The following is a 15,000-nucleotide window of genomic DNA, read 5'->3' on the forward strand; positions in this document are numbered from 1 at the left end:
GAGCTCCTCTGACCACATGTTGTCTGTTCTGTTCACTCAAATCACCTCCAGGCCTTTTATCTGCTTAATTGATAATGACGTAACGGCGTAATCACCCACACCTGCACATGAAGTAGCCTGTCAATCAACTGTCCAATTACTTTTGGTCCCTGTAAAAAGTGGGTGGCACATGTTAAGGAGCTGACGCTCATAAACCCTTCATCCAATTTGGATGTGAATACCTTCAAATGAAAGCTGAGAGTTTGCACATTATGTCCACGTCCAGATAAAAAACTTGTCAGTATCTCAGGTTTGTGCGAAACCGTCGATCGGTCACATGCGATAGACGGAAACGTCCGCAGCATCACTAACATGTGACATGTGTCTTTGCAGACAGGGAAGTTAAGCTAACAAACATCAGAAATAATTGAACGGTCAAGTTGTGTGTGAGCGTCATGGAATAATAATAATGGATTGCATTTATACAGCACTTTTCAGGGCCCTCAAAGCGCTGTACAGTTCACTCTCACATTCACACACTGGTGGAGGCAGCTGCAGTGGAAACACTTGTTTCTAAAGTGAAACATGTAGTAAAGCAGCTGACGCCGTTACACATTTAACATCCAAGTGTGGATTCAGTCAGTGTCACAGAAGCTAAAGATTTTGGATTTCTTTGGGGTGCCATCGCAGATCCATGAGCCCAGCGCAGGCAGATCTGATGTTCCTGGAGAATGCCAAGAAACTTTCCATGTATGGAGTGGACCTCCACCAGGCCAAGGTGAGCATCCTCAGCTGCTCTTATTATTCCTGTTCTTCCTTATAGACTATTTTTAACTGCTCCAATCAATAAATAGTGAGTAGTGATTCACCCTTGTTTTCCATGCTAACTTTGGGAGCAGGTAGTTCACGTACTTCACAGAGAACCTGTCCTCTAACATGTCGGCATGAATGTGGTGCTCCCTGTGGCGTCTGTGCAGTGTGACAGTGTGCACACCAGAAATAAGGTCATTCTCCTCACATCAGAGCAGGTATTAAAAATAAATATAGGAGAGCACTTTGAAGATGATACTGCCCCCCTGTGGATGCTTGGGAGCAGCACACGTCGGTTGCACCACCAGTCAGAAAAGAGCTTAACAGTCCAGATGAAGTAAACATAACCAGGTGTAGTGATCCAAGGAGCATCCTTTAGACCACTGCGTGCTGACTGGGCTGGAAACTTTCTATCATTCAGTATCTCCTGTTTATTTATTTGCCATTGCTTTAGGAGTTATTTCTTTCATTCTGAATATCTGTTAGGATCTGGATGGAGTTGACATCATACTGGGGGTTTGTGCCAGTGGTCTGATGGTTTACAAAGATAAACTGAGGATCAACCGTTTCCCCTGGCCCAAAGTCCTCAAAGTCTCATACAAACGAAGCAGCTTCTTCATCAAAATAAGACCATCCGAGGTAAACCGCCACAAAAACGTCCTTTTTGTTTTTCGTCCTTCTAAGGTCTGTTAGTCTTGTTCACAGCAGGTTTGTGTCTGTTCTAACAGGTGGAACATTATGAGAGTGCCATTGGATTCAAGCTTCCCAACTACAAGGCAGCCAAAAAGCTGTGGAAAGTGTGTGTCGAACATCACACCTTCTTCAGGTGTTGTATTCTCATCGTGCTGCATTTCTGAAGGAGCTGTGGCTTTTTTCAGAGCTGAAGATCAATATTCTTATGTGCAGGCTGACCTCCTCTGAGATGGCCACCACCCCAAGGAAGTTCCTAGCATTGGGCTCGAAGTTTCGTTACAGCGGTCGGACTCAGGCGCAGACCAGACAGGCTAGCTCTCTGATTGACAGACCAGCTCCCCTTTTCCAGCGCTCCTCCAGCAAGAGGAACTCTCGCAGTCTGGATGGAGGTACGCCTTTACTAACAGACGGACTCTGTGTTGCACTCGTGTTTTTCAGTCTGGCCTATGAGTCCTTGGGCAAACAGCGACAACAGACCTGTATGTATAAAACGGTTGGGTGCGCCCATGCTGCCATCGGTTTTAGCCAAAACTCTTGACCCACTGGTGCAATCGAAAAATTCCAACAGTTCCTGAAATTATCTGTGCTTTTTCAGTAGTATTATGGTCGTTACGGCGGACAAAAGGCAAAAGAAAGAGAATTTGGCAGAAAGTTAACAGAAGAAGAGGGAAAATCTGCTTCATCACCTGCTGAAAGACAACAACAACCAACATGAGCACGAGTAACGGTCAACAATTAAATGTTGCTGAGCAGCACACTAATGATACAAGACATGTTCAGAGGCAGCAGACCGAGATAGTGTGTCTGTGAGCACCTGTGTGAGCACCTGTGTTCGTAAGGTTTCTCTATTTAAGTATTTATTGGTGTGTGTGTGTGTGTGTGTGTGTGTGTGTGTGTGTGTGTGTGTGTGTGTGTGTGTGTGTGTGATTGAGATTGAGACACAGCTGGCCAGGAGGGGACAGAGGAGGAATGCCTCTCCTGCACCTCTGTGATGCAAGAGGTGCAGGGGATGGAGCAGGAGGAGGGAGGCAGGCTCTCAGCAGACCGTGATCTTTGCAGGGCTGCTGCGGCGCCGTACATGCGTTTACTGTAATGACCCTAATATGACTAAAAAGCACAGAGTTGCTGCTTTCACAACCTGTTGTAATTCTTTCAGTTGAGGTCCAGGAGTTACAGATGTTGGAAGAAGTTGCAAACACCTGTTTGACGCCAGCAACAGGTTTAGGCTTTCGAGGGTTAATCAGTCCGTTCACGTGTATACGTGTGTTCTGTGTCGGCTTCTTTGCTTTTTACAGTCAGCTGGTGGCTTTGATGTGTTTCAGGATTTGAGTGACATTTCTATACAAAGACTGATTCACAAAGATAGCTGCCAAGAGCACAGTGGCAGCACACAGTGCACTCGGACTGGGTGCTTTTTGTAGTACGAGTACTTTTGAGCTGATTCAGTTGACTTGCTTCCTAAACCCTTGGGTACATTAATGGGTCCAAGTAGTGTTTATTGATAAATTACATCATAAAGAATTATTGTTGAATGGTTTCCAAAAACAAAGCGAGGCTATCGTCTCTTCCATTCTAGCAATGGTGTCGACTCCCGACAACAAGTCCAGTCGTCCTGTCAGTGCCCCTGTTATGTCACCAGTGTCACCTGGGGAGGCCACCCCGTCACCCCTGCTACCCACCCTGCCTCGTTCTGACCACCACGATGTCTCCACGCCCAGAGGACACCGATATTCCAGCAGAAAGGCAGAGCTACTGGCACAATGCCTGACAACTGACAGCGTCAAGAGCCACAGTGCCAAGTCTACTCCAGAGATTAAGGTAGGGGATTACCACCGAGCCTTAACTCTACTTATTATTGGGAAAAAATACCTCAGCATAATTTATAATCTGAGATTCACAAGACCAGAGCAACCCAGAGAGGAGAGAGAGGTTCAGCTTGACAGACACTGGGTGAGCGCTGTACATCTACAGCACAATTCCTGTATAACTTTGTATAAATGAAGTGATCACATCTTAGCTTTTCTCCTCTCTCTTCCTGGAAAATACGGCCCCTGTGGACTCAGTGTCCTTTGTTTAAAATGCTGATTGGAAATGAACTGCTGCTTGTCAGTTTATGCTAACTTGCCTTCAGTTGTGCTCAGTAGGAGCTGTTGTACTACGCTGGACTACAACTTTATTTACATTTGCAAAGTGAACACAGACCAGCGCTCTAGCTACTTCACCCTTGGTTGTAACTATATGAAGGCTGTTGTCCTGTTTTTCCTGAAGTTGATCCTCAGCATGTGAGTTTTGTTTAATGTACTAGAAGGTGGGCAGGAGAGAGCGGAGGCATGCCCCGTCTTTGGCCATCACTAATGGGGAAAAAGAACGAAAAAGCCAGGTTTGTTTTCCTTGTACATGATCAGACCTGCTGCATGATGGATCAGACCACCTAAAGATTAAAGACGTTTTTATAACTGGATCTGCATATGTGTATAGTGTATAAGAAATATCTGTATGTGTGCGTGTGTGTGAGTGTGTGTGTGTGTGTGTGTGTGTGTGTGTGTGTGTGTGTGTGTGAGTGTGTGTGTGTGTGTGTGTGTGTGTGTGAGTGTGTGTGTGTGAGTGTGTGTGTGTGTGTGTGTGTGTGTGTGAGTGTGTGTGTGTGTGTGTGAGTGTGTGTGTGTGTGTGTGTGTGTGTGTGAGTGTGTGTGTGTGTGTGTGAGTGTGTGTGTGTGTGTGTGTGTGTGAGTGTGTGTGTGTGTGTGTGTGTGAGTGTGTGTGTGTGTGTGTGTGTGTGTGTGTGTGTGTGTGTGTGAGTGTGTGTGTGTGTGTGTGTGTGTGTGTGTGAGTGTGTGTGTGTGTGTGTGAGTGTGTGTGTGTGTGTGTGTGTGTGTGAGTGTGTGTGTGTGTGTGTGTGTGTGTGTGTGTGTGAGTGTGTGTGTGTGTGTGTGTGTGAGTGTGTGTGTGTGCGTGTGTGTACTGAGTTTTGCTGAGTTGCAGTAACATGTTCCCCTGTGTTTCCTCTGATGGGAGAGCAGCACTCTCTTCAGGACAGAAAGATGGAGATGGTTCGAGTGAGGAAGGTTAGCGTGTCACTGCTGCGCTGTGATCCCTGCATCAGCTACACATCAGCTCCTCTTTATTTTGACACAGTGATTTGCTGCCTTGGTTGTTTCATTATTTCTGCTGCCTGCTTCCCTGTGAATGCTGCTGTATTTTCTCTGAGCTTTTCTGAAGTTGAATCATAAATCATTCAACTTTGCAAGTTTGAACTGTATCTCTCATTGCCTGCAGCTCTTGGACAAAGTGGCTCTCTCGTATTATTACTGTTATTATTTTGATTATTGTTGTTATTATTATTATATTATTGTAGTAGTTTCTTTCTTTCTATCTGTAAGTGCTGGATGTGTAAATAAGTGTGAGCCTCTAAAGTGGGCTCCTATAACCAGTGTAATGTGTCGGGACGACACAGCCCCAGTTCCAAAAATGTCAGGATAAAGAAAAAGAGGGAAACATAAACAGGTATTTTATTCACAGTAAAACATAAAAGACCAAAATGTTTAAACTGAGACGTTTTCACATTTGAATGAAAAACACTGGTTCTGTGTGATATGATGTAACACGTGTGCACAAAGCTGGGACAGGAGCGTGTTTGCAGCTTTGCAGCTGCCTGTCCTGAGCATGCTGTGGAGCTCTGTGGCTGCTCGGGAGTGTTTTTAGTTTTGTCATTACGCGGCGGCCCAAATGTTCTCAAGGTTTGGATAGTTCAGGACAGTCTGGACAGTATGAAGCCATGTTGTGGTAATACGAGCAGTTTGACCTGCTGAAATATGAAGCTCTTCCATGATAACAACATCTGGATAGGAGCAGATGTTACACTGAAACGTGTGTGTACCCTAACCCCCGTACCATCAGGGATGCAGGCTTTGGTTCCTCTCCTCTTTGTTTCTATGGACTAGGTTCCTTAGTCCATTTAATTAACCTTTGCACAGAGACGACTTTAGCCTTTCTGCATCATATTCACACACGGCTTCTTCGTTGCTTGACGTAGCAAGCCAGCTGTTTCCTCTTAGTACCACTGACTTTTCCAGCCTTGTGTTGCCCTCATGCCAACTTGTTTTTGGATGTTTTTCTGCCATCAAATTCAAAAGGAGCTTATTTTTCATAAAATATTAAGACGTCTCAGTTTAAACATACTGTTTTCTGAGCTGAGAGTAAAATATGTGAGAGTTGAAAATCATTGAATCCTACTTATACATTTATTTACATTTCACATAATGTCCTTACGTTCTTTGGGCTTTAAATTGAAATATGATTGAAATGTTTTCATGTTGCCTTCTCACCATTCTGACTGTCCACACATGTTTTAAACTGAATGCAGATGTATTTAAATTAAAAAGAGCTAGGCTCATGGCATGGAGAGGCATTCAGGTATTTTCATCCATCTACGAGACACCTGAAATAGTCACTGAATAGTGTTTGATTTTTTGAAAGCATTAGTTCCAGATCTGACTCAGGAGACAGGCACGCATCCTCCTGCACTTCCTGCACACCGCACTGCCACTGCAGCAGTTTGCATGCACAGAATGTGCCGTCCATAGATGTGCAGCAAATATGCGACCTAGTTCCCCTGGGATCCCTACATATTTCTGTGTGGACACTCTGCCACATCAGGTTATAAAGCCTTCCAACATTAAATCTGCACCGACGATGCTGTGAGGCTGCCATCCATGTTTGTGTCCAGTATATTTCACACTGACTGTGTCAGCAATGATCAAAATGAAATATTGATTTAGTTCTATTAAGAAAGAAGAATAAGATCAGTGTTGAACCATCGGTGCATTTAATAACAGGTGATGGATCTCAGTGCATTCAGCTGGTAGCGGTATAAATCACTGCAGAGGCTGATAGCAAGCCAACTTCCTGTTTTAGTTGTAAAAAGCGAGGTTCCTCAGAATCTCCAGTGTTTCTGCCTTAGTGCAGTTAAGAGAGCCTTCACCAGCTCACTGAGTGTGGGGATGGAGAGGAACTGGGTCCCAGCCTGCTGCGTCAAACACATGACTGTTGTTAACGTTACTGAGCTGGACGCAGTCGGGCTGCAGCCTGCATTGTTGTTGTGATTGCACAGCTCGTTTTTGATACGGCTCATGTCATTGGTCAGTCGTGCTCATGGGACACTATTCAGAATCACATGTGAAATGTTCGAACCAGTTCTTATGTTAAACCAGTGTTTTCCTTTTTCCTCATTTCCACAGAAAAGATCAAAGAAACTTGAGGGTGAAACAATTTATATCAGACATAGCAATTTAATGTTGGAGGTTTGTATCTTCAGTCTTAAATAAGCGTCGTTTGCTGTCATAGCTCCGTTCTTTAGTTCTTTCATTCTTTTGTTCTGTCTTTTGTTCTTCCTAGTTTAACCCTAAAGGGTTGGCATGCACCATTTTCCTGTCTGACTCTCATGCAAGTAGCTTCACTTTACTTTCACATTGTGTTTGTCCGTGTGATAGATGACTGGGAAACATCTCCAGGAAAGTTCACTAACGTATGCATTCATCGTCCTTCCAACCTCCGTCTGTGGTTTACGTCAGTGATGTTGCTTAGAATGAAATGTTGGAGCTCTAGTGCGACATAAACACTCACTTCAAACTGTGATTGGTCGAGAGGAGCAAGGCGCTGTATTCCTTTTTCATTGGTTATCAGAGGACCCAGTATAACATCATCTCCTGGGCCCGGATTCACAAAACTCTGAAGTACTAAGAGTTTGTTTCCTGGTGACAACATCCTATGAAAAGTCTTAGAATTTGTTTTTAAGAATTTCCCCTTAAAGTTGGGACTAAAACTGTCACGATTATAAGTTATTCATAAAGTGTCTTAGCTCTGAGCTTAAAAGTGTGGAACAAGAGAAACGTTGAAGCATCAGTAAAGTTTTAACTCACTCGGTGTTAGGCTGGGACTCCCTGCTAATGCACTTTAGGTTTGATTCGGAGCTAAGCGAGGGGATTGTGAATATGAGTCCTGGAGAGACGTGTATGTTACTTTTTAACCAATATCAGCTCCATGTGTGACACCATCACTGCTCTCATTTGGACAAAAAGAGTGAACTTCACTGATAATTTGATCGCAAACCACAAAACGTTCGAGGAGAAAAACATGTTCTCGACTGACTTCATGCAACAAGCAGTTTCAAGAAGGATAGAAAACAAGCTTTTCTGACAGCCATAAACTCTCATCATTTCACACCAGCCAAAGAGTGGGTGTAAGTACAGTGGCTTGCAAAAGTATTGGGCCCCCTTGAACTTTCCCACATTTTGTCACATTACAGCCACAAACATGAATCAATGTTATTGGACTTCCAGGTGAAAGACCAACACAAAGTGGTGCACACGTGAGAAGTGGAACCAAAATCAGACATGACTCCAAACATGTTTTACAAATAAATAACTGCAAAGTGGGGTGTGCGTAATTATTCAGCCCCTGAGTCAATACTTTGTAGAACCAGCTTTTGCTGCAGTTCCAGCTGCCAGTCTTTTAGGGTCTGTCTCTACCAGCTTTGCACATCTACAGACTGAAATCTTTGCTCATTCTTCTTTGAAACAGCTCCAGCTCAGTCAGATTAGCTGGACAGCGTTTGTGAACAGCAGTTTTCAGATCTTGCCACAGATTCTCGATTGGATTTAGATCTGGACTTTGACTGGGCCAGTCTAACACATGGATATGTTTTGTTTTAAACCATCCCATTGGTGCCCTGGCTTTATGTTTAGGGTCGTTGTCCTGCTGGAAGGTGAACCTCCGCCCCAGTCTCAAGTCTTTTGCAGACTCCAAGAGGTTTTCTTCCAAGATTGAACTGTATTTGGCTCCATCCATCTTCCCATCAACTCTGACCAGCTTCCCTGTCCCTGCTGAAGAGAAGCCCCCCCAGAGCATGATGCTGCCACCACCATATCTGACAGTGGGGATGGTGTGTTCAGAGTGATGTGCAGTGTTAGTTTTCACACACAGCGTTTTGCATTTTGGTCTCATCTGACCAGAGCAGCTTCTTCCACATGTTTGCTGTGTCCCCACATGGCTTGTGGCAAACTGCAAACGGGACTTCTCATGGTTTTCTGTTAACAATGGCTTTCTTCTTGCCACTCTTCCATAAAGGCCAACTTTGTGCAGTGCACCACTAATAGTTGTCCTGTGGACAGATTCCCCCACCTGAGCTGTAGATCTCTGCAGCTCGTCCAGAGTCACCATGGGCCTCTTGGCTGCGTTTCTGATCAGCGCTGTCCTTGTTCGGCCTGTGAGTTTAGGTGGACGGCCTTGTCTTGGTAGGTTTACAGTTGTGCCGTACTCCTTCCATTTCTGAATGATGGCTTGAACAGTGCTCCGTGGGATGTTCAAGGCTTGGGAAATCTTTTTGTAGCCTAAGCCTGCTTTAAATTTCTCAATAACTTTATCCCTGACCTGTCTGGTGTGTTCTTTGGACTTCATGGTGTTGTTGCTCCCAATGTTCTCTTAGACAACCTCTGAGGCCGTCACAGAGCAGCTGTATTTGTACTGACATTAGATGGCCTGGTAAGTGGCCTGTATTTGTATAGTGCCTTACACATTCAGTTATCCAGTCATTCACACACTGGTGATGGCAGCTACATTGTAGCCACAGCCACCCTGGGGCGCACTGACAGAGGCGAGGCTGCCGGACACTGGCGCCACCGGGCCCTCTGACCACCACCAGTAGGTAACGGGTGAAGTGTCTTGCCCAAGGACACAACGACCGAGACTGTTGGAGCCGGGGCTCGAACCGGCAACCTTCCAATTACAAGGCGAACTCCCAACTCTTGAGCCACGATCGCCCCATAGATCACACACAGGTGCACTATGTAGTCATTAGCACTCATCAGGCAACGTCTATGTGCAACTGACTGCACTCAGACCAAAGGGGCTGAATAATTACGCACACCCCACTTTGCAGTTATTTATTTGTAAAACATGTTTGGAATCATGTCTGATTTTCGTTCCACTTCTCACGTGTGCACCACTTTGTGTTGGTCTTTCACCTGGAAGTCCAATAACATTGATTCATGTTTGTGGCTGTAATGTGACAAAATGTGGGAAAGTTCAAGGGGGCCCAATACTTTTGCATCCACTGTATCTGATCAACAACCCAGTGAGCAGGAAGCAGAGTCTTTGCGGTAAACAGGCTCCAGTCAGTATATTTGTTTCCCAGTCGTTTACGCTCACAGTCTGATGTTTAACACTCTGGACTTTGCTGTCATCGTCATTACTCATGGTCGTTAAGGACATTTTTAATATGATGAATGTCCTTCATGGCCCTAATGCAGCGCTCATGCTGAACACACTGTGTGTCTGTGATAATGGACTTGTGTTGTTCTCTTTGCTGTATCTATTGTGCTGTATCATATTCTGCCACCATCATTTCAGAAGAAAGGGATGACAAGAAGCACTGATACTCGTTAATCTACAAATCAAACATCCATATGTAAAATTAGGCTCCGAAGTTGAGCATCCTGGCCTGGACTCAGGAGATGTCATGTGTCTAACAGCAGTGCATGGCTAAGCCTGGTGATTTTATAATGTGTCATCCCTCTCTACAGTCTGTACGTGACATTTAAATTGTTGGCTTTTTTCAACCTTATGTAAAGAAAAACCGCTTGATCTCTGAAACACTGTTTCAGTCTGCTCGGATCAGCTCTGTTTGAGTAGAAGAGGCATCTTCTTGATGTGGCTCAAAAACAAGAAATGGAGATTCGTGGAAACGTCAAAGCTAACAGTTTTCATGGAACGTACTGACTTGTTCACATGACAGGACGTGTCTACATTCAACAGACTCTCATCCTGCTCTGTCACATGAAAAACTTCAAAGCTGAGGTCTTAAGTAGTTACAGCAGGTGAAGCAGGTGTGTTTGTGCTGATGTAAAGCCATTAGCGCTCCACCTGTGTCTTCCTTTCTGAAAGGAGTCAGAATGAAAGTGAAACATCAGAGAGACTCTTTAACCACTGAAGACCGAACGATTCCATCTCTGCCCACATCCGACATAAACAACGGTCATTACTGTATAGAATAATGGCAGACATGACTCAGAATGAGTTTTGCACTTTTTTGCAGTGGCCATGTTTTTCCTTTGTGTGCCGGCTTTGGCTCGTTCATCCCAGCGTGGATGTGCACACAGCCACCGATCTTGCTTTGGTTGTGTTAGCGCTGCCATCTGGATTTTTTCTGTCAGATGACATTGTTGTGTTTGTCCTCATTAAACATCTTCTGCTGGCATTGATGCAAACCATGATTTGTGAGCCACAGAACAGTACGCACTAATCATTAGTAATGCTCTGCTGCTTCCTTTATTACTGCTAACATGAAGCAGTTTGGTTTGTCTGGAAAATCTGTTCTTCCACAGCCTCTAAAGGTCAGTGGGACATGGCAGACCCAGCACTGTTGAAATATTTAATATATACTTATAGAAAGTGCAGCCCTGTGTTTTCATTTGCTTTCTTCTCAACCTTAATCGTTGCCTTTCAGCGTAGTTGTTTCCTTCCATCAACCTACTCTCACTTTTGCCTCCTTGTTGAAGGACCTGGATAAGACCCAGACTGAAATTATGCGGCACCATACCAGCATCAGCGAGCTAAAAAGGAGTTTCATGGAGTCTGTACCGGAGTCTCGGCCCAGCGAGTGGGATAAGCGTCTTTCCACCAACTCTCCTTTCCGCACAGCGAGCATCAACGGTCAGCTCCAACCAGCAGTAAGTCCGATGAGCTCGGTGCAGTGCAGCTCATGTTTGTTTTACTCACGTGAATTACACAAAGTTACCTGTGAAAGCTTTTCCAAGACAGGCATGCTGACGTGTCGAGAGCAATCGAGCAGTGAAATCAGTTCACACCTATAGACTCGCTCATGCTGGCTCGCTGACACACTCTCGTGTTCCTGGGATGCAGGGACATAACACAGACACTGCTAATGTGTTTGTCGACTGGTGATGGTTTTCCTTGCCATGACAAGTCAGAATGTCTGCTTTGAAACAGCCGCTCTGCACATACTGATGCTCTGATTCTAACGCTGGCAAAAATCGGTGTTTAAAAGCTTCAACATTGACTAAAAATGTATCAATCCGGTCTTTTTTCTCTCTACGTTTCCATATAAATGTTAAAAATAATGAACACAAACTAATCAGTCTCCAGAATTCACACTGTGTATTCCTACGATTATAAATGTTCAAAATAATATGACAGGCGTCAGGAGACAGATAATGATCAAAGCACATGTGTACAATATGCTTTTGCCACCTGAGTGTGCATCAAACAGCTGACACAGTCGCTTGAGTAGAAGTACAGATACTTGTGTTAAAAAATAAACAGAGTACTAATTCATCTTTTTAAAGACACGACAAAGTAGAGACTGTGAAATGGACTCAAAGTGTAAAAGAAAAAGAAGCAGAAAGATAGCTGAAAACTCTACGTATGTATTTGTACTCTGCTACGTCTCGCCTCTGATCAGAAATATAAAATATGTTTTTAACCAATCAGAATGCGAAAGATTCCAAATTCATGCACTGATCCTCCACTAGGTGGCGCTGTTGGCTTTCACCATGTTATTCCACTGCTTCAGCCCGATGTGACCACAGGCACAGACACTTCCTTTCCTGTGACGATGGCATGCTTATGCAGGAGAGCATCTCCACGGCTGCGCTTCCATACCCAGTGACAGGCGGTGTGTAGTCTGGTGCTTTGTGGCCGCGCTGCAGCAGGCCAGCACTGTGCAGCGTTTATGAGCAAACAATATCACGAGCATTGGTCAGCCAGCTCCCCCGGCTTGTGCTCAGCTGCACACTCACTATGCTTCAAACCAGCAAACCCTAAGACCTTTGCACAGTACTACAGAGCTTTATGCACAGCATGGGTACCAGCAAGGAAAGGCATCTGTGTGAGCTCAGAGAAGGGAAACTCCAGAAGAAATCAATCACACATGATAAATAAATAAATGATAAATGGTTGTGCAGCTGTGTAACTGGGACAACAAAGGTGGAGTGGAGCAGCAGAGTTGACCAGCAGCCAGTGCGTGCAGCACAAACAGTGTGTGGTCATCTTATTGTTCATGCTTGCACAGCTGCCAGATCATTTGGCTGCTTGTAGCTGTTGTAATCAGGGACTGTAGTGTAGAAAGAGTTGATGCAGCTTTCTTCACACACTGCAGAATTTGCTCGTTACAATTACACAGTAACATTAGACAATTACATGACTGTTATGTGAAGGTTTCTGCACTGTTTTACGAATCATAGCAGGACGTCTGTATTTTGGACAGTTCTATGTAATGAAATGTGTGACAGAAGCTGGGAACCACCGTCCTGTACGCGGTGCCTTTATTACTGGGCCTTCTTAGGGGTTTGGTGCTTCTGGTAAATTAGCCCACATGGCATGGATAACTCTATCCAAGACCTCGTCCAGGCTTGTTCTCTGATATGAACAAATAAGAGGTGTTGCATGGGTGTGCATGCCTCCACTAGAACCAGTGCTGTTTCAATGAAACAACATCTTTGGTTCAGCTCTGTTCATCAGTATAAGCAGCACTTAGTTTGGCGCTTTGTCTTGTCCTCTCTTTGTGTAGCTGCTTCAAGCTTTGCGACCTTGCTTGACCTGCCAGCCGCATGGCTCAGTTAATCTGCGCATGTCCACTGACTCTCATACAAACTGCAACAGTTACAAAACCCAAGAAAAGAAGCTGAAGGCCAACGGTGCCAAGAGGACTGTTCCCCCACCCCTCGTCATCCTTATTCCTCCACCCTGCATCGTTCCCTTGTTCACTCTTTGTTTCCTGTATCTCTGTCATCTCCCTTTCCTCTGTAGCGTCTGGGCTAATCCCAGCTACGCCATCCTCTTCCCAAGAGCTTCCATCATCCTTCCCTGTGAGTTTATAAACTGAAGGTCAGAGAGGAGGCCAGCAAAGTTACGATATTCCCCTCTGGCTTCTCTTCTACCCACAATGTGAAGATACAGTTTTTATCTCAGAAATTATATTTTACTGAAAATCTAGCCATAGCAGCACTTTTTATTTTATTTTTAAAATATATATATATTTGCTGAAAGCCTCAGGCTAAACTGTTAAATTTCACATTAGTGCTTTGCTGAGTTATGACGTAGTGTATGAAAAAATAAAAATAGCCTTCTCATCATCTCAAAGATCTCTAAAGCCCACGATGATGGACCCCGCTCTGTCCCCGTGCAGACTCCCCAGCCTGTGATCTTTTTACGCCGTTTCATCTTTTGGTGACTGGCTCTTACTCACCAGTGAAGGATTGTGATGATTTTTTAAATTTACTGACTCGGTGTATTTCACCTGGAATGAGTTCTCTAACGTTCTCTTCAGACTCGTGACACAGACATTCGCCTTCACTAAAGGCACTGCAGCGGTCAGCTCTTCCACTCCAGTGCTGCGTGTACACATTCACAGGGATGGACAAATCTATAATTACTCATAGATTTGGATTATATAACATGTAGCTGCCTGATGTTAAGTTACTCGTTTAACTGAACTTGTTAAAAATCCCATTTAATTACCGGAAAGTTGCAGTTTCATGAGTGTGAATCCATGAAATCCACCGTATTGCCAAAAGTGTTCATTCATCTGCCTTCACACACAAATTATTCAATTATTCATCCATAGGGTTTATGATGATGTTAGTTCAGCCTTTACTGTTATAATTACCCATAATTCCGGTGTCCATGTACAGTGAGTATAAAGGGCTGTTCTTATTGTGTTTGTGGGAATTCTCGTTCTTCCAGAAGCACCTTTGTGAGGTTGGATGAGAAGGTCATTTATCCCAAAGGTGTTCTATGTGTCAAGCTCTTCCACACCAAACTCGCTCGTCCGTGTTTTTATGGACCTTGCTTTGTGCACTGGTGTGTAGTCATGTTGCCACCATGTGACCTACCACTTTGTGGCTGAATTGCTGTCCTTCCCACTTTGTTATAATACCAGTAAAGGAGACTGGACTTCTTACTGAGGTGGGATCCTATCAGGGCCCACGCTGGGATTCACTAAGCTCCCGAGCAAGACCCATTGTTGCGCACAGTTGTGTAGAAGCAGTACACAGGGGTGGCTGTAGCTCAGGAGGTAGAGCAGGTCACCTACTGATCGGAAGGTTGGTGGTTCGAGCCCTGGCTCCTCCAGTCTGCGTGTCGAGTGTCCTTGGGCAAGATACTAACCCCAAGTTGCTGAATGTGTGTGAGTGTAGTTAGAAAGCAGTGAGTACAGAGTGTGTTTGGGTGAATGTGACATGTTGTACAGAGCGCTTTGAGCACTCCAGGAGAAAAGCGCTATATAAGAATCAGTTCATTTACACATGCCTAGGTGCTCGATGTTATACACCTATGGCCACAGCATCGACTTGAACGCCTGAATTCAGTGATTGGGGTGAGTGAATACTTTTGGCAATGCAGGTTATACTGTACTTCAAATCCACAATAATCAGAAGGCAGATCCCTCTGAAAAAGCAGGACTCAGAGGCTCTCGTGCTGATGTTTTTAATGTTTTTAAATCCA

The 15,000-nt window shown here is 44.6% G+C and overlaps 1 protein-coding gene across 15 annotated transcripts in view; it reads left to right on the forward strand.

Moving 5' to 3' along the window:
• epb41a (erythrocyte membrane protein band 4.1a) overlaps window positions 1–15,000 on the forward strand; it is a 57,387-nt gene that overhangs the window by 21,588 nt on the left and 20,799 nt on the right. For 6 of the 15 annotated variants that reach the window (XM_085263225.1, XM_085263236.1, XM_085263228.1 and 3 more), the window contains exons 8-18: window positions 670–757; window positions 1,276–1,428; window positions 1,518–1,615; window positions 1,696–1,871; window positions 3,059–3,300; window positions 3,788–3,862; window positions 4,503–4,547; window positions 6,720–6,782; window positions 6,877–6,924; window positions 10,830–10,871; window positions 11,037–11,207. In XM_085263225.1, coding sequence (XP_085119351.1) covers window positions 670–757; window positions 1,276–1,428; window positions 1,518–1,615; window positions 1,696–1,871; window positions 3,059–3,300; window positions 3,788–3,862; window positions 4,503–4,547; window positions 6,720–6,782; window positions 6,877–6,924; window positions 10,830–10,871; window positions 11,037–11,207 — 1,201 coding nt within the window. Of the gene's footprint in view, window positions 1–669; window positions 758–1,275; window positions 1,429–1,517; window positions 1,616–1,695; window positions 1,872–3,058; window positions 3,301–3,787; window positions 3,863–4,502; window positions 4,548–6,719; window positions 6,783–6,876; window positions 6,925–10,826; window positions 10,872–11,036; window positions 11,208–15,000 lie in introns of all 15 variants that reach the window. The other 9 variants (XM_085263229.1, XM_085263230.1, XM_085263231.1 and 6 more) reach the window with 9 other exon arrangements.

Source organism: Mchenga conophoros, linkage group LG22 (genome assembly GCF_057382185.1).
Source record: "Mchenga conophoros isolate Kocher_MC1m ecotype Shallow Benthic linkage group LG22, M_conophoros_male_GT1.1, whole genome shotgun sequence".
Taxonomy (NCBI): domain Eukaryota; kingdom Metazoa; phylum Chordata; class Actinopteri; order Cichliformes; family Cichlidae; genus Mchenga; species Mchenga conophoros.